The sequence below is a fragment of the Idiotropiscis lumnitzeri genome, chromosome 4 (assembly GCF_059441095.1).
Source record: "Idiotropiscis lumnitzeri isolate Australia: NSW breed Sydney's pygmy pipehorse chromosome 4, RoL_Ilum_1.0, whole genome shotgun sequence".
NCBI classification, from domain to species: Eukaryota; Metazoa; Chordata; class Actinopteri; order Syngnathiformes; family Syngnathidae; genus Idiotropiscis; species Idiotropiscis lumnitzeri.
The window spans coordinates 8,235,758-8,263,525 of record NC_142394.1 but is presented as its reverse complement, the minus strand read 5'-3'; the positions used below and the strand labels follow the sequence as shown (position 1 = coordinate 8,263,525).

The 27,768-nt window shown below is 39.8% G+C and overlaps 3 protein-coding genes and 1 long non-coding RNA gene across 5 annotated transcripts; 3 read left to right on the top strand and 1 right to left on the bottom strand.

The window, feature by feature from the left end:
• On the top strand, positions 1-8,539 carry spon2b (spondin 2b, extracellular matrix protein). 2 transcript variants are annotated; one of them, XM_088292924.1, is made up of 7 exons: positions 1-84; positions 686-974; positions 2,118-2,341; positions 2,888-3,079; positions 3,658-3,844; positions 4,901-4,903; positions 8,043-8,539. In XM_088292924.1, the coding sequence occupies exons 2-7, from the start codon at positions 731-733 to the stop codon at positions 8,219-8,221; spliced, it is 1,029 nt and encodes a 342-aa protein (XP_088149050.1). In that variant the 5' UTR covers positions 1-84; positions 686-730; the 3' UTR covers positions 8,222-8,539. The 2 variants fall into 2 exon arrangements, with proteins under 2 accessions (XP_088149050.1, XP_088149048.1); XM_088292922.1 differs by lacking the exons at positions 4,901-4,903; positions 8,043-8,539 and having other exon boundaries at positions 13-84; positions 706-974; positions 3,658-3,985.
• LOC148338004 (uncharacterized) lies at positions 7,837-18,536 on the bottom strand. Its single transcript, XR_015842804.1, has 6 exons — positions 18,222-18,536; positions 15,847-15,929; positions 14,908-14,999; positions 12,870-12,925; positions 12,592-12,689; positions 7,837-8,234 (listed from the first exon to the last, which is right to left on the bottom strand). It is a non-coding gene; the product is annotated as an uncharacterized LOC148338004 (long non-coding RNA).
• On the top strand, positions 12,459-15,991 carry LOC148338005 (transmembrane emp24 domain-containing protein 11). Its single transcript, XM_088292926.1, has 5 exons — positions 12,459-12,682; positions 12,817-12,908; positions 14,867-14,992; positions 15,077-15,223; positions 15,773-15,991. The coding sequence occupies exons 1-5, from the start codon at positions 12,553-12,555 to the stop codon at positions 15,920-15,922; spliced, it is 645 nt and encodes a 214-aa protein (XP_088149052.1). The 5' UTR covers positions 12,459-12,552; the 3' UTR covers positions 15,923-15,991.
• Positions 16,964-27,768, top strand: rnf212 (ring finger protein 212). Its single transcript, XM_088292925.1, has 13 exons — positions 16,964-17,546; positions 17,632-17,829; positions 19,611-19,672; positions 19,766-19,840; positions 21,848-21,904; positions 21,988-22,046; positions 22,118-22,171; positions 23,716-23,777; positions 24,277-24,337; positions 24,800-24,845; positions 24,924-24,978; positions 26,346-26,409; positions 27,567-27,768. Exons 2-13 carry the CDS (start codon positions 17,721-17,723, stop codon positions 27,676-27,678), a joined length of 816 nt encoding a protein of 271 aa, XP_088149051.1. The 5' UTR covers positions 16,964-17,546; positions 17,632-17,720; the 3' UTR covers positions 27,679-27,768.

The following is a 27,768-nucleotide window of genomic DNA, read 5'->3' as shown; positions in this document are numbered from 1 at the left end:
CGGCAGCCACTACCACTGCTCTGCACCCCCCCTCCTCTCTCTCTTCCTCAAGCCTTCATTCATCAGGAACTCTCTGCAAAACCAGTGAGTATTAAGTAACTACTGCATTTATACACTCACAGATGCATGCAGACGGTATATATTCATGACTGCAAGTAGCAGAAGAATTTGTGTCCACTAAATAAGCATATTAAAAATTATTTTGGCAAAAGCTGACTGTCATGTAAATACATGATCTGCGTGAACGGTAGTTGAATGTGTTTAAAAGTTCTGTTCACTGAGAAGTGCATTATGAAAAACACCAAAATGTGGGAAAGAGGCAAAAAATATCTGCTGCATTAACTTGTGGAAACTGCACATGAATGTTCAAGAATACTATATTTAGTGTATGTGTAGAGCAGAGTGTGTTTTCTATGTGATTTATCGATACTGTCCAAACTGAAGTTGTGTCAAAACAGCCAGAATAGTAATAAGTGTTGAATGCAGCAATAAAACACAGTGGGTATCCATAATTAGTATATACGTAGTTGTGAATGAAACATCATCAGTACTATGCGTAACTGGAAACTATATACAGTCATAAATGTGAACGGCAGCAGGAATAGGCACGTGTCCATCATCTAAATCGAAGGGGAATTTCGAGTCTTAAATGAACATATTTTTGGGATTCTCCATTTCCTTTTAGACTATTCCTGTTTTCCTTAGTCTCCTTTCCCACTTATTCCGCCTCATGATCATGGACGCCTCAACAAGTATATCCTGCACCAGCGATGTCCTCCTTCACCTCGCGGTGGTCATGATGCTGATGTTGGGCCACGGCATCCATTCCATGCCCGTGCCGACGGACGTTCCCGTGTGTACTGCCTCGGAATCAGCCCAGTACAGCTTGACCTTTACCGGCAAGTGGACAAAGGCGGCCTTCCCCAAACAGTATCCTGTCTACCGCCCACCTGCACAATGGTCCAAACTTGTCGGTGAGTGCACTCATGATGAGCAACTATGCTATATTGCAATGGTGCCCATGTTTAGACCAATAGCAACATTACATACTGTACACTACATTGGAAAGAGAAACTTAAAAATTTAGTAGCTATGTCGGTCAAAAAGTCTCAAGAAACCACGCCCATAAACACACATTATGTCAGCAATTTTGTGGGCATTATAGGGTCAATTTCACAATTTCCAGGGGCCATTCAAACACAAATTCATCCACGAGATTTGGTCTGATTGCTACCAAATTTGCACCACTCGCCATATGGAAAATGCTAAAGTGTGAAAAATGTGGGTCTCCATCTTTGCGTGTGGTCAAAAGTATGGCTGCAAAGTTTGGTGACTCAACATAAAACATGGAAAGAATTCATAGCATCCCACAAGTTTGGGCAAAATTATGAACCTGGAGCCAGCTTGATTGAGCAACATGAAATTTGGTAGGCATAGCTCTCATGAGTAGATCCACAAAATAGTCTCAAGAAGTCATGCCTGAAAAGACAAAGCGAGTCTTTGCATTCGGTTCGCCAATTTCCAGGTTTCCAAACCTTCCAGAGATGGTGTCTGATTGTTACTGAATTACAATCACATACACCAGAGATGCATGATACAAAAAGATTTTACAGTTTTGACTTTGTTTTGTGTGTGGGTTGTGGCATGGTGGCGAAGTTCGATGACTCAATCAAAAATGAATCTCAATTTCATTGCCTCTGTAAATACTGCACACTTGCATAAAGTCCATTGCAACCATCACGACCATTGCTCCTAAGAGCCCATTGCTGACTTTAATTAGGCGGAACGGTTACACTCTCATGACATATTTGTTCTGGTTGACTCACAAAACCAAATGAGTGGTATTTAGCCATTACTCCGAAAAACAAAACACATGAGGACAAGCTAATTTAATGAACGAAAAAAAATGAAAACACCCAAAGCAAAGCATACCCTAAGTGGTGTAATAAGCATCAGATCTCATCTCGTGTCTCTCAGATGTGAGAAAACCATCCGAATCCCTGAACCGAAACCCCAAAAAGCATTAGCTATTATCAGTGATTAAAGGGACTAACGTCAACTATTATGTCATAAATACACAGTGGTGATCCCCCTGTCTTTCCTCCCTCTACCCTTAGGCGTGACTCACAGTTCCGACTACCACATGTGGCAACGTAATGCCTTTGCCAGCAACGGAGTGAGGGAGTTCACGGAGAAAGGCGAAGCTTGGACGCTCATGAAGGAAGTGGAGCATGCTGGGGAACAGATTCAGAGCGTTTATGGCATCTTCTCAGCTCCTGCTGTCATAGGAGGCACTGGCCAGAGCAGCACTGTGGTTGAGGTCTTTGCCAGACACTCTTATGTGAGTCACTTACACACCTGGTTTGCTAAATACTCGGTCAGGGCTGTGAGGGGTCATAGTATGTTAGACAACAGCCTTCAATTTACTGTCATTCTTTGACAGTTGTTTTGACATCCAATAAAGGCCCAAGTAATGAGGGGCAGAGGCAGGCGAAGCTCAGTGGAGCTGCCGTACAGTACATCAGGAACACAGTCATGGGGACAGCATTACTTTCCAACAAGACAAAAGAAAGTGTCCTTAAAACAGCGCCTTCGACGTTTTCAGCTACTGCATTTGTAAACGACAGTGGCCTTGTCACGTTACGTAAAAAAACAAGAGCAGGAGTGTTGAGCTTCCAGCTGAGCGCATCTTCAGGTGGGTTGTAAAATTGGTGTTGTGGTGTTGTGGTGCCAAGTTTGAGGTTAGGCAGCACGCTGTGTTAAGCACCATAAGGCCTTGATGTTGTAGTCGCAGACTTATATGACAAGTGGAATGCATGAATAGCTAGCTAACTTTCTTAGACTATCTCTTAACGTGGTGATCTTTCTCCATTTGTCAATTCCCCAGCTGTCGTTTATCGTGCGCCTCGTTCCGAGCCCCGACTGGTTCGTGGGAGCAGATACTGTGGACCTGTGCGATGGCGACCAATGGAAAGACAACGTGTCTCTGGAGCTCTTCCCCTATGACGCTGGGACTGACAGCGGATTCACATTCTCCTCGCCCAACTTTGAGACCATGCCGCAAGACAAAATCACCCAGGTAGGACGTTCAGCGGTGGGCAAAGTCACAATCACTCATTATCATTCTGAGGCCAAATAAATTTTGAGGGACTTCCCATACTCAAAAATCCACCAAATGTTGCAGGCTTTTTCAGCCTATTGAAAATTCAGCCGCTGGCACCAGCATCACTTGGGAACACAAAATTTAATAGATGTGTACATTGAGTGTAAAATGTTTAATATAACCAAACATGGTCGATTTTAAGTAATTTTGAAGATTTTCAGGGGTCCTTCACAGATAAACTTTGCCTTGCTAGTTTCACTTGGAGACATGATATTCCAATAGAACCACAAGAAAGTGTTCCAGATTCGTTTAAGACTGACATTTTTTAGGTCACTTTGTCATTTTCAAGTCTACTTCAAAGAATGATTCCTTCTCCAGATCTGTTCCAATTACTCCCAAATTTCAACTACATATAGCAGACAAATATTTGGTGACGCTGAGTTGAACATGAAACTAATAACTGAGCTCTCCAGTGTGAGAATGTGTATTGTTTAGTTACATTATGGAACATCTTCATTTATCCAAGGTCATTTCTTGCCCTTTTCCATTCGTAGATAACCTCATCGTTCCCCAGCCACCCCGCCAATTCCTTCTATTACCCCCGCCTGAAGCACCTTCCACCCATTGCCAAGGTAACACTGACCAAAATAAGGAAGACCAATCAGATCATTAGCCTTCCAGCGGAGCCCACAGAGTCCAACCTGCTGCTAACGGGGAATGAGATTGAGGACAACATGATAAGTAAGTCAGAGGAGTAACAAGTCATGCATGGTCGTAGATTAGCATTTTTGGTCAAATACGCTTACGCACAAATTGTTAAACAGTAAAAGTATGTACTAGGCAATACATGTCCTCAACATAAATGTAAAACACATTTGTTGAGTGTGAGTCCATGTCAGCTATAATCAATAATACATTAAACTGCAGGTATAAAAAAAAACATGTGATGAGACTTTTTTTATATCAATTTTAACACAGTAAACCTAATTATTCTGTAAAAATTGCACGATTCACAAGATTACTTGTTGACAACAATCCAAACAATGACTAACTACCATAGTATAAGTATTAACATCTACAAGATATAAGCTAACATGTTTGCCATGATCTATAGTTGAACCAATGTTAAAGGGGAAGTCACCCCAAAAAGTTTGTCGACAGATGTGATAAAATGGCCGCCCCCTGAGATGGCTAAAAACGGGTGGATTTTTCATCTTAACACATATTCCACAATATTAATCAGAATGCCATGTTAAGACTAGTGAAGGTGCACAAACATTTTATTGCAAAACATTTTTCGGGTTGACTTCCCCTTTGATGGCATGCTGACCTGCTCTGGGAGCCATTAAGGTCAGCACTGAGATTCCAAAAGAACCAGAAAGAATGGAAAAAAGCACATCTGGCATCTTATTGAAAAGAGATGATTTAAAAAAGCAACAGCTATAATATGGGTCAGCCACCCAAAATGGGAGGCAGACGCGTACATTTCGACACGACCACTAGTAATGAAGTGACGCTCTGCGTTGAGTCATAGAAAGTTGCTGTTTTCAACTCCCTGTTGCACGGATTAAGAGTGAGCCACAGCAGGAAGCTCAGAAAAATACACCTCTTTTTAAAAGTCAAAACAACCACACGGCAGTCTTGTTGGTGTTGAATGGGAGGGCTATGACAATGTTTCGTCTTCAAAATGCTAATATGACAAAGGTGTGATCTAAGGCAAACTTCAGTAATTAGATTAGACGACAGGTTTGTTCCTCCTGACAAGGTGTCTCCACACAGTTAGGGCCCAAAAGTCAGACAGTGCACCAAGCCAGTTGTTGCTGATGTCGACAACGTCTTTGATCAGAGGCTGGATTGCTGAATAACCGACTTTCAGTAATACTCAGACCCGCTCTCACACTCTTTGGTCATGTAAACAAAAAGTACAAACAGTAGTTTTTGTTTTTTTGGTCCGTTTTCAGTTATTGTAAACAGCCCCCAAAGTCTCATCCATAGTTTTACCTTTCACTTATACCTCAATATTCCCAGAGAGTCAGAAAGATGACATTCATGACCGATTCACAATCCCCTTATTGAACTTGTTTCTGTGTAAGATATTCACAGATGGCAACCAATTTCGGCCAAGTTTGACTGACGGTATTTCATCCTTTAGCCCACTAATGTCTTCGCTGTGTCCTTAATGGGCCTGCAATATGAAGCCGGATCAGCCTTGACGCAATCTTCCAGCAGGCCATCCATCTTTCAGTGCTCCCTGTGTGCCTCGCCTGATCCTTCTGCTTTTCTACTTTTAGCCGAACCAAATTTGTACTCAATCTCACTTCCTAGGGTGTTAGAGGCCTTCCCTTGCTTTCCACTTTGATTCCGAAAAGATAAACACTTAAACGTAGGGGTGTGCACATAAAAAATTTTGATCTGGTTCTTAAAGAAGCACCGGGAGTTGTTGCGTGGTGCTCAGTTCTTCACAAACCACCCGGCTCAGTGGATGAACAAAATCGAAGGATTGTGGATAACACTCCATGTACTTTATTTTCAACTAATTAAAGAAAAAAAGCAGTAAGTTACAATTAAATTAGTGCTGTCAAGTGATTATTTTTTTTAACTAATTAATCCCAAAAAATTCCATGATTAGTCGTGATTAGTCACATTTTTCAACAACTATTTTTTGCAAAGCTTGTAACAGGTATTTCCTTGAATAATATCTTGGAATTGATGCAAAATCACCAAAAATAAAGTATATTTAATTCAAAGACTGCTCGACTAGCTTTCTTTGATTCTTGAATACGATCTAAATAGAGATACCTTTGCAGACATTTATTTTCGAAACATTTCTCAAAACTGCCCACAAGCGCCACACTCCAGCAGTGTTGGTTTGCAAGGCCCAGTGGTAACTTGAACATAGTGTTTTGTTCTGAGACGTGCTAAAGACAGCTAATTTGGCGCAATATTTGCAAAGTATGCATTTTTTCTTTAAGTAAATCAAACTGAGTTAACTGAGTTAATTTTTTTGGATTAATCACCCGAGTTAATGCTTTAATTTTGACAGCCCTAAATTAAACGTCTGTTCTTTAAACTATCATAACTCTTCAAGCACAGTTCCCGCAAATTTAGAGCAAAGGGAGTTCGGTTAGAACTACAGGACATCCTTATCATACGTCCCCATCAACTTCATCATTGTCTCCACCACTCCCCCCCAGCCAGTCATCTTCTATTTCAAAAACAACAGATGTACTCGGCCTGCTCTTTTCTTGCTGATTCAGCCTGCAATTGCCTGTTTTTATCCACAAGCCTTCTGTTGGTCTCTCACACGCAGTGCTGCTCAAGGGACAGTCGCAGATGTGTCTGACTATATGTTGAAGTAACTGGTAACCTGCGTTGCTGGTGTTGAATGCATTGACTAAATCACAGAAAGAGAAGGCTGTCAAACGTTTGCCAGCTTGCTTTGAAGGCATTCACATGGTTAAACAGACATGCTGGCCTCATTTCTCAAGGATGTTAGTCAGTGTTGAGTTGCTAAACTAGTGGAGGTCTTTCCCATCATGAGGCCAAGTTGTACGATCAAATATTCAAATGGGAATCACTCACATTACTTTAGGGATCCATGTCTGCTTTCAATCCTGCGAATTTGAGCTCTCAATCCACTAATCTTATCCCGATCAGCATCAGCATTTCTCACAGTAGACTTGTGGCACGAGGTTCTGTATTTGCCCTTCACTGTCCATCACTAGTGGCAACTGCCCAAAAGCAACCATGAGCCTCACTTTACAATTACCAATAGTCAGATTTCCTTTCTGGAAGCTGACGGAGGTGAAATGTAAAAATCCTCCAATATCAAGCATATTGCCAAGGAAACTATGAAAATGTCCTGAGCATACATCCAGGCTACTGTCACTTGACTTTGTAGTAACATTCTGCATCTCCTGTCTGTCTCTGTCACTGCATACTGACACCAATTTTGTCTTTCACTCACAATCCACCTATTATGAACTACGCTGTTTGAGTCGCCCCGACAGTAATTAATCCAAGGAAATTTTAGCTGTACTCTCGCTTGCTGGATAAAGAAATAATGGACATGATTTCCAGTCGCATTTTTGTTATATCTTCGTCTGGACTGAAAGCAGACCCTTAAAATCCCGCTGCTCTTTATGTTCCACTCAGCTCTGAACCAATTGCTTGTGAATGTTCTCGGATTTCCCCATCCATGAATGAGAAGCAGTCCCAACGTTAGCTGTAAATTTCTTGAGAAATGGAATATCCTCTTCTAATAAACGTATAGAACTTGCACGTCTTGGTTTGTGAAAGGCCAAAATGAACGAGTCTGTCGAGCAGGTGTGTGGATCTCTGTCCGGGGATGAATCTGTCCATAATAGGTGCCAATACTTTTATTTTGGCATCCCTATTAAAAGTTGTAGTTTTTTTGTCCATTTATAAAAGTGTCTGTTTTTAATCAGCCATAGCTGGATAATTCCGACATAGTTTACACCACATTTGAGTGCGTGCATCATCTGCTTGAAGCCACACAACTTCCGCTAACCATTTCACTGAGAACGTGAGTCAATGTGTCATATTATTGGTCGAGATGGAGGAACACCAAAGAAATTGTGAATGGTTGACCGTTTATTATACATTTTTGAGAACACAGAAGGCCATGGGTAGGTTTGCCTAAAAGCAGGTTACTCGTCAATAATTTGTACTTCACCAGTGTATCATTGAGTAAACTAGAATTTGGTGCTCTTTAGAAATTGTGTCCTCATGCGGACCTGCGCACTGCTTATATGCAACGGGGAAAACCCTCCTAATTGGGTACGATATCCAAATCACTTACCATGCTCCTCATTATTCAGTCCTTACGTTACTAAAAGCAGCCAAAAAAATGAGCCTGTGCAGCTTGGTGAGCCATGTCCAGCACCCGTGTACTAAAGTCTTCCATTGTGCAACACAGAAACGCCACTGGACTGCGAGGTGTCAGCGTGGTCTCCCTGGGGCCTGTGCAAGGGCAAGTGCGGAGACACTGGCCTGCAGTCCCGCACACGCTATGTCCTCATGAAGCACGCCAACAATGGAGCACCCTGCCCCTTGCTGGAGGAGGAGCGGAAGTGCGTGCTGGACAACTGCTTATGACTAGGCCTGGAAACTAGACAGGAGAAGAAGAGGTGGAAGGATGACAGAGGGAAGAAGGATCGGAGGGAGCGACGAGGGCGCAAAAGACGTCGGAGGAGATACAACATCAAACGGTCTGCGGTGTATTTGCTTGAGTCGTGACTCCTGAGACAGTGTGAACATAAGCTTCTAATGTGTCCTAACGATGGCTCTGTGTTCATTGGAGACGTGAAGTTTTGGTATCATCACCATTAGACACTGATTCAATGTTTCAGGTGATAAGAAGTGGCTTGATCAAACAGAAGAACAAAAGATGTATTTATTTACAGGATTTTACCCTGTCACGTACACATATGAACATGGTCATTTGTATTCTTTTTTGTAACACTATTAAGATACTGGTTTCATGCAGAAAAATATTTTTGTACAAAACAATATGATAAATATTTTTTAAAAATGTGATATCTGTAATGGTCAATAAAATTGCGTTGATACAGTGGTGTTTTCTTTGACATTTTCTTTTGCATTTTTTTAAGAATTGAAATCTCAAACTACACTTTGCTAAAGATGGTTTATGTTTGACAAAGGGAAAAACAAATATTAAGGCGAATGATATTGGAAATAATTGGGTCGCGCAAGAAACTAACATAGCAGTGTGAGTCCACTCTAGTCCAATTTGTTAATCAGAGACAAAACAAACATAGCGTGAGTGCCTAGCGTTCATCCTGATTTCAAAACAAAATGATCCCTGTTAAATTTAATTTTGTTTGGAAAAGGTCGGTTAGCACTATCAGCGAACATAGCTGGCTCCTTCTACACTGTACAGTACAACTACTAGTAAAATAAAATCGGATTTGTTCAGGTTTCAAAACAACGTAAAGTACATTTAGATGAATTACTTTTGCAATAAGTCGGTTGGTGCGAGAAACTTTCACTCCACAGCTTCACTCATGCACTGGCCAAAAAAACACATTGAGATTATTTAGATTTGGAATGAATCAGTTAGCACAGGAATGCTAATGTATTGTATGGAACGTAATGAATTCTTTGCTTCTTTGTGTCTAATGAAATCCAAATCTTAGGAATTCCCTAAAATAAACCCTTGATAAAATGAATTATATTTGGAATAATTCAGCTATGGACGATAACACAGCAGTCAAACATTTTAAATCTAGAGCCAGAATCAACCCCGCACCTCTGCCCGGTGAGGATATCATGCTAACCAGTTATCCACCGTGCTGCCTATTATTATTATTATCATCATCATTATTATTATTACAGTCCGTCAGAGCTGCGATGGTCCGTCAGTCGATCCGATTCACACTCATTTGCCATTCTATTGAACTGGTGGCTCCTGCAGTTGTTTTAACTCTCAAAACGCCCAAAAGTTCTAAAGTTTTAATTCAAAGTATAAGGGACAGAAGACTAAAGCAGGGGTGGGCAAACATTTTGATTGGTGGGCCACAATGGGTTTCAAAATTTGACAGAGGAGCCGGACCAGGAGCAGATGGATGGAGTGTTTTGGTAATCTCACTTCATCGGGGGAAAAAAAAATTGATATATATTTAATTTTAAATTAACAAAAAAATTTAAGTGAACAAAAGGATTACATCAATATATATGTTTTTGAAAAACCACAGTATTTAGAAAATAAAACATTAATATGGTTAATTCATTTAATTTTTTTCAAGTTCGGCGGGCTGGATTAAAACGTTTAACGGGCCGCATGCGGCCCACGGGCCATAGTTTGCCCACGCTGCCCTAAAGGCTTCTTCGAAAAGGGAGTAGTACAAGACCAAATGATGAGATTCCAATTGTAGTTTGGTAAAACGCAATGAAAAGGCCTAAAAAAAGATGCAGAAAACTATAAACTAATATTTTTGTGAGCCAGGAATGCCCACTGGCCGCCGCCTCGTGAGGTTGACCCAGTGCGTGTGTGACGTCACTGGCCCAAGGATAGTCTTCAGACCAACACAAGCCGCATTTAAGTACAGGACAGGATTACAGTTCGACTGTGTTATACTGCCATCTATCTCATATTGAAAGGTAGTGACGAGAGAGGAGAGAGGTTTACTTTCTTCTAAACATATTTTATATAAACTAGTAAAGGGACTCACCAACTTTCAAACAAATGATCTACTTCACAATCTTTGAAATCACACTCTATGCTACTGCACATCTAACCAAGTATGGCCAAAACAGACGCCCTTACAACTGTGACAGAGAAATATGCCTTATTTCCTGAATTATACAAGTTGAAATGTGTAAAACAGACACAAAGGTGCATACGCTTTGCCTCTCAACACGCAGCAAGAGACAGATTGAATAGCAAAAGCACACATCTGCTGGCTTTGAATGATGACAGATGGGGAAACGAATGGAAGACACAACGAGCGGACGTGTGAATATAATTTCCATCTCATTAACTTTCCTGTACGCTCTCGTTAGAAATGTCATTAGCTAATCTCACTGAGCTCCACAGACCGCTGTGTTCAGAGGGTTTACTCATTACAGGCAAGTTTACTCTGAAAACAAATACAGTGCATCTCGACCTCTGGCTTGTTGATATGATGCCTAGCGATTGCTTTGGCAGTATGTCAACTTGTTAAATTAAATTTAAACTGCACCATCCTACCCTAAATAAGTCAAGGACCAGGCCCGCCAAAAAAATAACGTGTGATATTGTGTTTCATTTCATAAATTTTTATGGCCAAGAAGTGTTTATCAAACAAACATTTACTGTAAATATGACTTTCCTACTGTATTAGGTTAGTGCAGTCTTTCCCAACCTTTTTTTTAGCCAAGGCGCATATTGTACATCTGAAATTTCTCATGGCGCACCGCAAAAGGAAAATAGCACATAGGCTATACAGTATACTGAAAATATGACTTTATTTCAGTCTACCAACAAATTGACTTTCTCTGTATAAAATCTATGGCTGTTGCGCAGCTGTTACAGTATTTTTTGTCAATAAGTCACTTTTTTGATCATAGTTTTTCTATATCAACTTCAGTTGCTTTGCCAGCGTAAAAAAGGTTCATTTGATCTGATCATTGGATTCCCCCATACTCAAAACAACACGAAAAGTCGAAGTAACTCAGTGATAATCTAAAATGGAGAATTGTAAGTAAACACAAGTTGGTACAGTTTATTTGGAAGCATTTCTAAACCAACATAAGATACCAAGATCATCCGTTTAAACAATTGTAAAGTGCGAGTAAAAACAACTATAATACATTTTGACATGTACGAATAATGGTTTCAATTTCGGAAATGAAAGATTTACTCTACTTACAGTTAACATAGCTGCCAAAGAGTATATTGATTCAGCATTCACACCAAGGTGTGGGAGGACGTGGAGATGTGATCCCTGGCTAGAGTGGGAGGTGACAATGACAACTTTAGCAGATGCTCTCTTTGAAAAAAGAAACAATCCTTTGCGGGCATGTGGGTGTTAACATTAATAAATGAGCTCATGAAAGGCAATTATGAAACGCTACTCCATAAATATGAGATATGTATGTCAGGAAGTGAATCTGGTAATTCTTACGACAGGGGAGCCTTTGAACATAGTCCAATTTAGGCAGATTATGAAAGAAAATCGTATGTGGATTAATATGTAATATTTTGAATAAATTACATAGCAGTCTCCATCTGCACTCTGTACATAATTTGTAATTTACGATTAATTCAATAGGAACAACAACAAAAACAATCCCATTTTGAAGAAAAATATTTAGAATAGTTCAAATGTTGCCTGTCTGATGTACATTTTGGAACATGAGGCCGCTGGGGGTCCCTGCACGGCTGTGACGTATGTCCACGTGCATAGGAAATGATTAATACACCTCTCTGCCATGCCTTGTATCTCCAGAGTTTCTGCTATCATTTATTCATTGTTTCTGTCTAGTCGTAGTAGTCACTGCCCAAAGTTGAGTTTCTGCATTTTGACGCGATTCTTGCATCTGTGCATGCTGGTAGATGTAAGCAGAGTCACAATCAGATATGTGCCACTTGAAACGTATGTGGAATTGGTAAATGGGATTTGGACTCTTGCGCTTTCAGTGAAAGTTAAATCATTGATGTCACAAGTGAAAAATGTGATAGTTTTCTTTCTGTCTGGAGAAAACATGATCATGACAAAACATTGGTAAGCTGCTATTGGCTGCCAAGTTTACCAGTCACACCACTTAATGTCTTGTCACATGAAGGAGCACCTGTGACTTTCTCACACTCGGCAGCCTGCAGCAGACACCCTTTGGACTTTTGGAAAACCTATTTGGCCTTTCGAGACCTGTTTTATTGGACCCACCTAACCAAACTTTGTTTAATTGGATTGCCCAGACTGACCATGAAGCTGCAATGGGCCATTTTTTTCCCGCAGGCTTACCTGATGTTGGCAGCCGCCATGTATTTTGATCTGGACGAGAAGGAGGAACGATGCATCATTGAGGAGATTCCCGAGGACATGCTGGTGATGGGTGAGTTCTGGAGAGGGGATAAGAATGAGCCAAAAACAATGGACAGAGGACCTCAGGGAACGAATGAATGTGTCTTGTAAAATGTGATGACTTAAGGCTGGAGGCTCAAATAAGCGTATCGCTTTCCTCCTCAGGATATTTCCTGTTGCAACACTGGGACTTGAAGTCATCCACCCACTCGCCTCACCTCGGTGTTACTGTGACGGTCAGGGACCCCAACCATGAGGTACAGTAAAGGAAGTTCTGGCAATAAATAAACAGTAAACAGAATTGTTTTTAATTATGCATAAATGTTTCAAAACACCAAACCAATTTTAATAGCTCACAAAGACAACCCAAGAAAAATATGTGAAACAATAATAACCAACAAACAAAACAATAACATTATGCAATTTTATGTGTGGCTGATTAATGAAATTTAATAAAAGACAACTCCATTATTAGGCTTAATACAAGCAGGATTTTGGAGCCGAGTACCGATCAACGATCTTAACAAAAATGATAACTGATCAATCCAATCAGAAGGTGAAGCACCAATCTAATTGAACAACTTATTTTAATTTATTAACTGTTCGTAGGGGACTGGGACCAGCAAGGCCCACAAATAGCCAAAATTTGTGGATATTTGATGCTCATGAAAATGAAAATAAATACAATAAAATAAAATTAAAAAAAATAATAATTGCAATTAGACCTTAAAAATACTCCCCAAAACTTTGAGCAACTATCTATACATGGAAAATGGGGCAAAACACATCCTTATTGTTACAAATAATACCAAACACTCGGGGGCGGGGAGAACAGCAGCTGCGGTGGATCCTTCTTAATCGATTGGAGACGAGATCCTTGCTAGTGTCTTTGCAACGAACTGAAGCATATTACCGCGACATAGATATGAAATGTTAATGGTCAATGTGTTGTGTAACTCATTTTAGCTCTCGGGGAGACTAGCTGCATGAGCAGCTAATCACATTTAGTTTATGTCAGCTGCCTTGCAATTCACTGGCTCAGTGCAGGGCCGTATCTACGTCATTTACGGCCCAAGGTAATCAGTACAAAACCCCTCGTCCCTGTTCCTAAATTCCATTTTGATAAAAGGTGAGTTGTGTCACTTAGGCCACTTGATCCTCCTTTTGAAATCAGCTACAATTATCTGACAGCAAATTAGCCTACCAACATTTACCACCAAAGATTTTCAAGATTATTTCTCATCAACTACAAAGTGTGGATTTGAGAAATCTATTTCCTGAGCTAGATAAAATCCTTACAATCCTTCTTAAAAATTATTATCTGACAAGTGGATCATCAAAATAATTTGATTGTACAACTGTTCAACTGTTTCCTTTCAAGGTGTCTTCATTTTAGTTTGAAGACTTCCAAAACTTCTCCCAGTATAATAAATATTTGTCTTTTTGCTTGTTAGCTGGTCTAAGATCATAAATGCAAAACCATGAATCTAATGTATTGTCTCACGCATAAAATGCTCAACTAAAGTTACACAAAGGCTGTTCATGACTTTTCTTTTATTTAATGCCTTAAGGTTTTAATACAATAATTGGTAGGCTTTTGCTGTTATGCACAATTTGAATTTAAGAAATCAAACCTGTTAACTTTATAAAAAAAAATACTAAATTAATTGGCTCCACATTATATTGTCATTTTTAATTTGGCTTAATGAAAACCTTGCTTCAGGTCCTTGGGATTAACCTGTCATAATTGTGCCTCAAAATCGTAAACTGCTTCAGCTATTTCCAGCCTTGCAGTTATATATAATCATGACAGCAGTGCGAAAACAACCAAACTTTTGGTGGCCGAGACTTTTGCACAGCACTTGATATATGTAAAATGTTCATTAGGCTTTTAAAATGGTAAAAAAAAAATTCAGTTGTTCTAAAGCGTTTAAAAATGTCCAAATGCATTCATCTAAGTACAGTAATTCGTGCACTTATAAGTTTCTGAAGTCAGTCATACAAATAAAAATTTGAAGTTGTTCAGCTCTCAGCTATTATTCCACGTTTTACTTAGTTTGAAGTTTTGTTGATTAATTATCAATATCAATGTATAATGACCAGTTATAGTACAGGTATTTAGGTGCAAATGTTGTTATTATGACAATACTAATTGAATTATCATACAACAATTCATATGTGTCAATATTTTTGCTTGCAATCCACTTAAGAACAGGTTCTGATGAACAAACGGTACGGCACCTTTGCTAAATTCACCTTCACGGCGCATGCGTCCGGTCAGCACTTCCTCTGCTTCCAAACCAACTCCACCAGTTTCTCTGTTTTTGCTGGAGAACGATTGGTCAGACCTGCAAACACACACAAGGCTTAATTTTTCAGTATTTATTTATTTTCAAACAATCAAGATTCTTCCTGTGTCTTGCAGAAGTTACATTTGCATGTTCAGATTGGTGAGCATGCAATGAATCTGAAAGCTGATGCAACAAAAGACAACCTGGAGACACTGGAATACGGCCTGCAACATCTCATTGATCAGATGGTCTACATTACCAAGCAGCAAGATTATCAGCGGGTAAGTCTGGGCAATATTGTCTGGAAATAAAATTTCTGATTTAAACAAAAACAAACAAAAAAATAACATTTTAATTGATTTTCCTGCTAATACTTTTTTCCCCCCTGATAGGATTTGCTTTATTTTTCCTCATACCATGCAAGCTTTGAAACAGATCCCTGAGCAACAAAATACATCAATTTCCACATAAATAATAGAGCAAGCTTTTCTTTACTGATTTGTCAAAGCTATTTTCACTAACATTCAAATGTCAGGGGGCATTTGTCATTACAGTGGAACCCCGCTATTTGCGGGTGATAGGCAGCAGGCCGACATTGAAAAAATTATTATAAATATGAAAGTCGCTAATCTCTATTCACAGCCATGTTGTTCTGTAGGCAGCGCTCATTTGTTGGGAAACACTTCAACTATGGAAGGTGCTAAAAAAAAATGGAAAAAAATCAAATAAATAAAAAGACTGAATAAAATAGATTGATATCCCAATCTTCTATTTAACACTTCAGAGTAGTTGATCATGTCGGTGGTTGTTGTTGTTGTTGTTGCCAACAGGAAAAGGAAGAGACCTTCCGTCAGATCAGTGAGGACACACACAGTACAGTGCTATGGTGGGCCGTGGTGCAGACCTTCCTCCTGCTTTCAGTCGGTTTCTGGCAGATGAAGCGGCTCAAAGATTTCTTCATCGCCAAGAAGCTCGTCTGATCACCACCTGTAAATCATGGGAAAATCATGTGTTGTCTTTTACTAGTAGTAAATTACTGCCCATGGTGATTACATATTTCTTTATAACTAAGAACAGGGCTTCCAAATAGGATTGGTTGTAATTTAGTTAATAAATGTAAAATAGAAATTTGCCATAACTTTGACAAATACTGTACATGAAAAAATTACAACAACCACAGCAATATGAAATTAATCATTTTGGACTGATCCACATCATGGGAAACCCTACCATAGAATAATAAATAGTCATGACATTAATAATGTACACATGGCTTTAAAGGAGACTATGTATTTTTATTTTTTTTTTTTTACAATCTAAAACAGTAACCAGCTGTCTTAATAACGTGTCTGCGGCCTTCTTTCTTCTAAGTACTCAAAGGATGAAGAATCAATCACATATTTTATACAACTTTTCCTGTTATTGTGAAATTGCCTTATTTTAGGAGCATATCTGTCTGATGCAATGCATCAGCAATCATTGCAATAAATTACCGTCCTTAGCTGTAACTAGAAGAAGCAAAGCCCAGAATGATGAAGATGAATACAATTAAAGCACTTTTGTGGTGCATGCACACATCGCTTAACACACCCGTCACCTGTCCCCCTCACACTGCCAACAACTTCAATGAGTGAGTGTTGCGTTTCCAAAACTAACGCTGTAATAGAAACAAGTATAGTGATGTGGAAAATGACATCACCAAACAAAAATACCCCCCCCCAAACCGACATCAACAATTTCGTTTAACATCATTAGTACTTTACATCACATTATTAGATTATTATAGTAAACTGTAGCCTTTTACATTGTTAGCTAGCGCTAATCCATGGTAAAACTGCAACTCTGCTTACCTTTTGGCTTGGACATGTTAATGTAAAAGTGGTTAATATGCTCTGGATGTTGCACAACCTGGATAAGTGTGCAAAATCAATAGCTGAGAAACAAGGTGTGGGGCTGAGTATTATGTAAATTAGCCCCACTGTGACGTCATTATTTGATCACAGACTCAAGTTCAGCTAGAGGCACGTGTAATTTCACCCTTGATGGGTGGACAGGTACACTATCTATTTGTATATACCATGCAAACATTAAAACATATTCTTCATGTCTCCCATTTAAAGTCAAATTGTCTAAATTATGTCAAATGATAAAATAAATATTTTTTAAAAAGCCATTTCTACTACAAATAATAAATCTGCCCACCATCAACACACATACAGTTTTTGTCTCTAACCAATGTATTCAGAAGTCAGTTTTGATCACTGGGTGGCTCAATTTGAGTAGGGCTTTGATAATAAAACAACGAACTATAACGACATTTTTTGTTAACGTATGCTCTTCACTGACAGCTTGCTAACAGCTAAGCGATTGACTATACGTTACGTAGGGCTGTCCAAATTCACAATACAGTTACATATGTTGATTTAATAGATAATTTATGGAAAACGTGATGCGCGTAGGGGTTAATGTGAAGAAAATATGACCAACGTGGTTGTCTACCTTTTCTGTGGAGACACAATTTCGCCTACGCTTCTTGAGCTAATGGAAACAAAGCTACGGAACGGGAAAGCCACCACCGGCGTTGACATTTGGTAATAGTTCAAGGTAAGTATAAAATAACTGACAGGTCTTACATGTTTAAAAGTCGAAGGGGAAGATTCAACCTAATATAAGCTTAAATTGCTTCCAGAGACGTTAATAGGCTCAACCACGATCAGCAGTTGCCGTTCGCTAGCCGAGCAAGTGTGCTAACTTTTCCGCAATCTCTACACTGGGAACATGTCGCACTGGGTCTGCTGCAACGCCTGCTTTCTTCCGCCCTCATCCCAGCGCCGAATGGCCCTCACCACGTGCGGCCATGTCGTATGCAGCGTTTGCTATCACAAAGGTACATAACAAACTCTTCCGGCAAGTGTTTGAGAACGTTTAAAGTCGTTTGGGGGGGGGGGCTCTCAGGCCCTTGTCTGTGCGTGTGTAGGCAGCAGGTGTTCGTTTTATATTAAAATGACCTGGCTTTTCAGTACTAAAAGTAATCTGGAAACAGAAATCTCCACTATTTCATATTTTGAGAATCTCCACTATCTCATATTTTGAGTAATTCTGACAGCGTGGACCAAAAACATTATAACAAAAATTTTGATGCGACTCGAATGAACGTAGCCCCACACATGACATATAATTTGCGTATAGAATGCAGATTAACGGCCACGAAGTCGGTCTATGTGCGCACAAAATGCAGGTTAATATCATGATTTTTTCCCCCCCGGGTCAGTTTGCTACCTCTTCACAAACTGGACGTGGCTCCCTGGTAGTTGTTCGTGAGATCATGATATTCATCCATCCATTCAGCTGTACCGCTTCATCTCACGAGGGTCGCGGGGGTGCTGGAGCCTAGTAGTAGTAGGCGGGGGACACCCTGAACTGGTTGTCAGCCCATTGCAGGGAACGCAGAGACGAACAACCATCCGCGCTCACACTCGTGCCTAGGGGCAATTTAGGGTGTTCAATCGTCTTTCATAGGTCGGTCATTGGAGCCATTTTGTTCAGTCTGTTTTTGCTACCCTTGGGTAAAATTTACAACGCCAATGTTGTCAATAAAGGCTATGCAGATTACACGCAGTCTCCAAAATGAACACGTTTCAATTAAAGGAGACATCAAGTAAAAAAAAATAGAAAATCTTTACAATAATCTGTTGTATGCGGCCCCACTAGTCTAAAAATGGCATTCTGATTAATATTCCATTTGTGAAATATGAATTAAGCAGTAATATCCACCCGTTTTTATCCATCTCATTGGATGGACATTTTGACATCACAGTTGCAAAGGGCTCAGGTGACGCGTTGCCAATAATGGCTGATTGGTGGTTACCTGAGCCCTGAGCAGCTGTGATGTCATTTTCAGTCACCAGCAAGTTGTAAAATCGCCGCAACCCTGAGATGGATACAAAGGAGTGTATTTTGCTGCTTAGTTCATATTTCACAAATGCAATATGAATCAGAATGCTATTTTTTAAGTAATGGGTAGTGCATAGAACATGTGATTGCAAAGCAATGTTTTTAATTGACTTCCTCATTAAAGTGTTGTGTCACTATCTAAAATTAATTGACAACTGGATTAACCCAAACCAGAATGGGAGAATCTTATATATGCTCTTATCTCCAGGAGACTTGATTATTGTAATGGTCTCTAAAAGGACTCCCTCAAACGCATCAAAGAGCTGCAGCTCTTTCAGAACACTGTGCTCATATTCTGACCAGAACAAAGAGATCAGAATAAATTACACCAACCCAAACGGCTTTACACTGGCTCCCATTTAGTTGTAGAATAGATTTTCAAATTCTGGTGCCGGTCTATAAACCACTGGTTTTGGTCCTGAATGCATTCATGAAATGCTAATGGAATATAAGCCTAGTAGGTCTCTGAGATCTGCAGACTTGGGTCAATTAATGGAGCCCAAAGTTCAAAGCAAACGTGGTGAAGCAGCATTAAGCTGTTATGCTGCAAAGAAATGGAATGAGATGCCAACAGAAGTGGAGTCAGGCCCAAATATATATGCTTTTAAATCCAGGTTATTAACTATGATGTCCTCCTTTCCCCAACCCAAGACATTCCTTGCCTTGCACAATGTGCTTCCCTTGACATCCTTATTTTACTGACATTTCCTTCAGGTAAACAAGGCAAGTGTTTGATCTGTAATGACAAATGTCAAGTGTCGCCTCTCACTGACCAAGTAAGTACATCATCGTCTAACATTTGACTGGAAAATGACACCAACGAATGTAAAATTTTTGACAAATGTTTTTCTTTTTGCATGTTTGTCCAGAGCCGCCCGGAAGTGAAGGCATTGTTCTCCAACATCAACATCGTGGCAAACAAACATTTGTCAGAGATCACAAAAGTTTGTTCGTCCGTTCTTCTTTCACATCTATTTAGTTTTCTTTATTTGTGAGTGTATTTGTATTAAATATTTAATAGTACAGTGGAGCCTCTAATGTTGACAAACAATTGTCTTCCGTGATGCATTCTAATCTCTAAATCAGGCATCACCAAATGGCGGACCGGGGTCCGGATCCAGACCGCGCGATGGTTCGGACCGGACCCATGACCAATCTATGATGAATATTTTTCAGGGCGCATTCGCAAACGTTGGCGCTGCAATTCTAGTAAATACGGAAAAGGCGTCACTGATTTGAGCCAATCAAATCTTTTGTTTACGATCCACTGCCAATTGCGCAGCAGACCGGAAGAGAGTGCTGCTGACAGTATGCCGTGCTAAAAAGTTAGCAAGAGAGATGCGTGTTGTTTTAAATGAATGGACGGAGAAATTTAGTTGCGTTCTGGCTGCAGCCGATTCAAAACCAGTGTGCATCATATGCTCCGAAACCGTCGCAACATTGCGAAGCGCCACTACGAAACAAAGCACCGCCCTTTTTTGCAAAGTTATCCGCTGAAGTTTGAGGTGAGCGCACGCAAAAACATCGAACTTCGAGTGCAGTACAACAGATTCTTACATTTTCGTTTACATCCCAGCAGTAAGCAAACGAATGTTCACTAAAAGTATCATGGATTTTGGAGAAACATAAAAAAAAAAAAACATTCAGTGGTGAAGGAGTGCTTAAATACGGTTGCACAAACATTATTTAAAGGAAAACACTAAACCCAGATGTGTGAAATAATCTACCAAATCCCAATGGCCCTGACTCCGTTCCCACCCAGATTTAAGTCACTGGCAGGGCAGTCACAAACTCATTTTTCTCATTAAGAGAAGTTAAAAAAATATTCAAAAGAGAAAGTGGTGTCAAAGCTCATTTTGAATTAGTTTTTCATGAGGACAGCCATTTTTATTGATTGTGTACTGAACATGTTGACCTGTTTTCCTTGGATAATTAGGCTTTCCGTTTTTTTTAGGCTGATAACTCTTTGATTAAAAAAAAAAAAAAAGGTAAAAGATGTTAACTCAATGCTTAGCACTTGATATAGTTCTGCAGGAGATATTTTACAGTTTCTTTTCTGGAAGTGGCACCCTTAAATTCCTGGAGCCACATTTTCTTGAATGTGAAATAAACGCCTTATATTTGTTTGACTGGCAAAGGTGTTTAATGGGAACATTGCTAACTATTTAGTATATAAGTGCGCTCTGTTGAAAATGACTAAATATTGAAATTATATAAAAATGTGAACATAGGCTAGGCATTAAGGGAAGTTGGACTTTGGTTCGGACCTTTTAATTGGAAGAAATTTTTGTCGTGGACCTCTGTGACTTTTATTTGAATACCTCTGCTCTAAATAGATATTTCCCATGGGAAATAATGGAAATTAAAAAAATGTAGATATCATGAAATTGTTATTAACTGTACAGGCAATGTTAGGATGAACATTTTAATCGTTTTAACTTCAATATAACCCGTGTATAATAAAACTACAATGAAGTAATACTATTCACCCTTCGAAGATGTCTGACAGCTGTGTAATGAAGAGCAACCAGGAAGGTTTTTGCTCAACAACACTATCACCTTCTTGCCCACTCGGCATCCATTGCAGCCTGGTCATCCTTCCATCTGTGGTCCCTTCTCTAGGTTTCTTCTTTTTTTCCTCCCAAATGTGGTTTTGATTTGTTCCTTGACCGGTTGGCCATTTATTAGCGTTGTTAGAATTGATAAAACCTTGTCATGCTGCAATGATGATAATTTTCTTTGTGTTTTGAGGGAAATAATTCCATAATATGTTTTCTTCAAATTTTGTTTTTGTCAACTTCAAATTGTTTCATTCTTAGAGGTTCCACTGTATTTACGTGTTAATTTGGACCATATAAACACATAAAATACCCCTTCGTAGTCAATTTGGTGGAGCCAATGATGTTGTTTGTGCGTTCGACCAGTTTCTTTTGTCTGCTTGTTTTCCTCAGGTTCTAATGTTCCAAGCCAAACATGGTAGACGATTGCTGGCATACTACCAGAAAAGGGTGAGAGACATCTTCTCTCGCCCAGCCTGAAAGCACTTTACCTGCATTTATCCCCATTTGCTTTTACGTCTTGAACAAAACAGAATGAAAAAGTGGAGGAGGGCTGGCTCAAGATGAAGCAGGAAATGCAGCAGATGTCCAAGTGAGTCAAATCTACTGATGCTATCACAATGCGGGGATGAAAATCATGAACTTTTTTTTTCTCTATCACAGGAAGCTGAATGAACAGAGCGCATACATTGCTAAACTGGAATATTCACTTCAAAGGTACTTGCGACACCTTTATTAGAATTAGAATTAGAAACTCTGGCAGAAATGCAAAACAACTAACTAATAATTAACATTTTCCCACGAACTCCATTTTAGTTTAGTTTCTGGAAGCAAAAATGCCCCAAACTATTTAAACTTTGTTCAGTTAGTTTCAACTGGCAGGGTGTTCTCTCTTCTACCACTTGGTGTCACTGTTTTTGCATTTATTGTTAAGCACACATGTTGCCTACATGAAAGCATATTAGAAAAAATAGGATAGACTTGTTTTGTCTTTCCTTTTTATATTGATAGTTTTAAATGTGTACGTTACAAAACGTACATGTTTTATTAAAAACATTGGTCTGTCAGCAGGTCACACTGCACCAGGAGCATTTTTGTCATTCCGGAGAAATGAATGAAACAGGAGGGTTACATGCAAAGTACATGGGTCGCAATGACCCATGAAATAATTTTCATTGTTCAACCAAAGAAACAAACAGCAGAGCGATAAAAATAGGTTTGTGGGGTTTTTTTCAAAAATATTTTTGTGACGTTTGTACCACAGGAAGAGGTAATATTGTCTCTGATTTAATTTGACCGAATGCACATTAGTCATTTAAAAGTGTCAGAAATGTCAACATATAGGAATAAAATTCTTTGAGTCCATTACTCACCACGTCAGTCATCAGTTATAGTTTTTTTTTTTTTTTTTTAAATGTTTTTTTTATTTTATTTTTTTTACACTTTACACGTGTATTATTACCAAAAACAAATCTATACTAAGGGTCAAATTGCCTTGCGACTTAACTTGACTTCTTTTTACACTTGAAAAAGTTGGTTGGAAGCATGTTTGATTTAATTTTTTTTTTATAACAAATTGACTCCCCTTTGTTCAAATATTCTAAAGTGTCTGAAATGAGAAAGAAATCCCATTAAACAATGATAATCTCCCATTATTAATGTAACTTTTTCATCATGATTTAGAGTTGACTTCAAGTATTGACCCAATAGTTATACCCAAAAACTGTTTTCAACTCTTTTTAAATTGGTTCTTTTCCTTTTACATGGGTCAATTTGACATGCCACACAATGAGTGTTAAACAAGGTATTTCCAGAGAAGTTGTAACAAATCCTCCATTATTGTTTTTTCGAATGTTGTGATCAATAGAATCATGTTGAATGAATAAGTGCTTTTCTGCCACTTTTATGTAACGGTTTTGTCTTGCGCCACCGCGTCCAATGCCTCACAGTGTGGTCTTTGTGTACCACTGTGATAATCTCTGCAAGCATCTTCCCGCTTTGTCTCCCTGTGGAACACCATGAGCATCATCCTGTCGACTTCCTTTTCTTTACAACCAGAAAAAGAAACCAAGCACTTAATGGTAGAATGGTAGAAATCGTTTCATGGCTTTTACTGCGAAAGCTGGCATTCAAGACTCATGTCACGATGGACTTTGTGACCCCAATACTGATGTTAATTGTCTGCTCTGAGGGCATTTGCGTTTTTTCTTGTACAAGTATTTGAATTGATATGAGTTGTTTATTCTGTGCTATCCCTCCAGTTTAAAGTCATCATCGCTGTCCCAGATGAGCCACAGCTCCCAAAGCTTGCTTGGACAACAAGGTAGACAAATTAGTAATGTCCATTACAAAAAAAAAAAAAGTTTACTAAAATAGCTAGAACCGCATGGTCAGCCTATTTCCAAATGTTTTCGATCGCGTATATAGCCGTATACCCGGGATTGGTCGCCAGTGAATCGCAGGGCACGTCTCAACAAGCAGCCATTCATACTCACATGCACACTCATGGACAATTTACGGAGTTCCCCGGGATAATGGAGATTCCAACCCTTACGATGAGGCAGACGTGCTCACCACAATGCATGCTATCCAAAATGCCAAAAAAGTAACCAGGCAGAGATTACATTACATTGACCACCCACATGGAGTCTTAGTCACAAGGATGGCAGGTCTTAATGATAATTGTTGTAATTACCCAAATAATACAAGTACATATCTTTTAAGCTGTCAGGAGCCCATTTTCCTTTTTGTTTCATTAGTACGTGTGTGTGCGTCTGTGTGCATGGGTGTGTTTGTGTGCCACTGTTCCTCCTTTGCTTCAGATCTGCAGATCCCATTCTGCTCTCCCATGCCACTCTCCAGACATTCCTCATCCAGCAACATGTGAGTGCCATGAACCCGTTCTGGCTGTGCGCACACACACACGCACACATGCACACACATACGCACAAAATCCTAGTCTTGCCTGCATCTTATGTTAGCTTTAGCCACTGTAGATCTTTGCTCTGCCCTGCAGATATCTATACACACACACACCTGAACAAGCGTAGCTTTGCTTGGCTTCAGTCACCAATCACTATTGGGTTTCCAGGACCTCATCAGCTCACGCCTCCATTGGATGCCTGGGTTTTAACAACGCAAATGTTATTTTATCCTGTGTGACTTTTAGATTCTCGCACTCAAGCAAAAACTTTATCCGTGACCCATGGCAAATATGTCTGTCAGCACCTTTTACCGCTGGCCAATGGGATAGTTTATTTACTGTTTGTTTGATATCATATAAAAACACACACACAACTTTACCGAATTATTCTTGTCCTTGATGTTGTGTCTCATGTTCGGCAGTGTTGACAACATGAATGTGGATGAACGACTCAGTTTTTTCCGTAAAGTAAGTTTTTATCATTCACATTTATTCTGTGCGGACTTGAAGACACTTGACAACATTTTATCACCGTGTTTGTGTCAGCCTTCAAATATCCCCGGATTGTCTCTGAGCAGTCCTCCACATGACGGACACATGGGTAAGTGATGTTCCTGTTCCACTATGCTTAAAGTTACATTAATAGCTTTCCAGGAACAGCCTCTAAAGGTTTAGCAAGGATGCTCTATTTTCCCTGTGAAGCTCCAAAGTTGCTCCATGTGTTTTAAGAGGCATTAAAAGTCAAAATGGATTTAAATGTCATTAAGGCGGCACGGTGCGTTTAAGCCCTAGTCCTAGGTTGCTGCAGCTCTCAAAGGGGTCTGGCAGTGCCTATGCAGAGTGTGTATGCCCATCTCATGCTCTTTAGATGTGTGTGGCATATTTTATTCAGCAACTCCAGAAGATAGCTCTCTGACATCGTTTTATTTCATTCTCGTCTGCCAGCAAATTGGGTCACTGTAGACAATGACAACAAAACTTTACCAAACAAGGAATATTAAATATGATGAAAATCGATTTATTCATGGGGACTGTTGACTTACAATGAACAAAATGAACTGTAGTCCATTAGATTGTCATTTTTGCCGAGGATAGGAAAGGAAATTTCCTATCAGAGTGAGATAATCCCGATGTAGTTGGAAGATAGGATCTTTCAAATTCTACCAATGTTTAGCAAAAGTGCCTGGATGCAATCTTTAAGCCACCTCTGGCAAAGGATTCTCCCAATCAACTGTTCCGAAAGGATATTACTCTCGATTTGATACAGCCGCAATGTTTAAACAACGGGGCACTGACGATGTTGACCGACTACGCGAAGACGCTCGACTTTCAGGCTCAAGACTTTAAAAATAATATTTTAAATAAATAAATAAAACGAATATTTTTTTTGATACAATACAATACAACTTTATTTATATAGCGCATTTCACAACAGCTGGAGCTGTAACAAAGCGCTTTCCAGATGGCTATTTCACTAGTGGACCAAGAAATATATGTTCAAAGCAAAAGAAAAGTTGTGCTTCCCGAACGGTTGGTCCACTTCCGAGCCGGTTTAACCACATGACACGAAGCCCCCAAAAAAACCAAACCCGGTTGGCAATTAATTTTTGAGTGTGACGACCGCAGTTCATGAGTTGAGTTCACTGCCACCATACAGCACTCTTATCTCAAGTTTGCACTTGCAACTCAAAGCAAAACCTTGGCTGAATAACGGCTTGTGTCTCGAAAAGCTTTGAACTCACTTCTATCTATGCAGACAGTAAAATATGTAAGCTTGCTGGCAGTACGGACAATGAAAAAATTGTCATTTTTGGCTCATTCCAGCAATTAATGTGTGGGCCTTAATATAGCAACATGATTCATTTAGCAAGCCGACTGTGCACTGTTCAACAAACTGTTCTGGTGGTTGGGAATCACTGCTATAACTTATGTTATGTTACATGCTATGTGATCTGCGTTTCCTTGCAGGCACAATTCCACATAGGAAGTCCAGCCAAATGGCCAACCACTCCACATATTCGGCCACAGTCAGGTGAGCACTTCCTTCTAACTTTTGCATTATCCAAAGCTGGGCAGGTCCGCCACTCCATCACTGACGGACACTTGTTTTGCAATAAACTGACGGACTATATCTCGCGAGGGTGAATATATACCGGGGGTTGCTGCGAGCGGACTGCGTTGACGGTGGGCTCATCTCATTCCAATTATTGCTCATTCCTAGGCCCTCGCACCTTGCTCGTCTGCTTACACGTTTGCACCTCCCACCAGAAATTCCATCACGGAAAGAAGAGGTAGAAATAATATGCTCCTCGATGTGGTCGTTTGATGGAGACGTCCGCTAAAGATGATGTCACGTCATTGACGCGCTTCACAAATACACCGTCTGTGTGTCAGAATTATTACTATCTCCTCAAAATGTCCACGTTATGCTTCAAGTGGAATTAAAGGCAAATATCAACACTGTTACGCTTCACAACTTTGCAGATGTGCTAGTGCTCGTATTACCTTTGATTGGTTGACATGACAACAGTAATCTACAATTTCTGGCTCTAGTATTTGTAGGATGAATATATATTTGCACATAAACCTTTATGGTTTTTGTAAAATCTTGAACATATTCCTTTTTGTGAATATTTTTTGAACAATGAAGTCTGGTTTGGGTCACGTGTGCCAGATGGAGCGAAAGAGTCAGACAGAGAGAGATCGCTGCTGAGAGAGACGACCATGTTATATCGTGTGATGGACTTTTATTACCTTTGTTTTATCTCCCGACTGGTTTACAAGGCACATTTGCTGTGTTATATTTTTGTTTGTTTATTATTTTTTTGAGTCAACAAGATGATTTTAAATATTGATTGTACTGTAAGTAGTATGGAATATGTTTGTCTTCTCACTGTACGAGGCGCGGTTCCTTTCCGGAGTAGATACACTGTGGTGCGAATGCTTGTGACATAATTCATAGTCGAAGAAGAACATCTGTTGTCCTAAAATAGTGGTGATGACCAGTAATTTAAAATATCGTGACGGACTGTCGATGACAGATTTGGTCGACTTGAAATAATGACGAATGGGTGGCCTGGCCACTGACAAATGACAGACAAGCAAAATTTACTGACTTGCCCACCAGTGGTATTACCCGTATTCTAATGTTTATTATGATGTTCTTACCTTGACCCTGTGACCTCCTAGACGCTACCCGAGAACGCCGGTGACGCCAAATGTGTCGTTTGGACACACGTCCGCTTGGAATTCACCCATCTTCCAGCCTTCCCAGCCCTTCCGGGTGTATCCTCCTCCCTAAAAGCAGGTGCATGGACTTCCAACGGAATGTTTATGATGACTTTTTCCACCAAATGGGACTGCACCTGTTCTATTCAGGCATATAAACTGG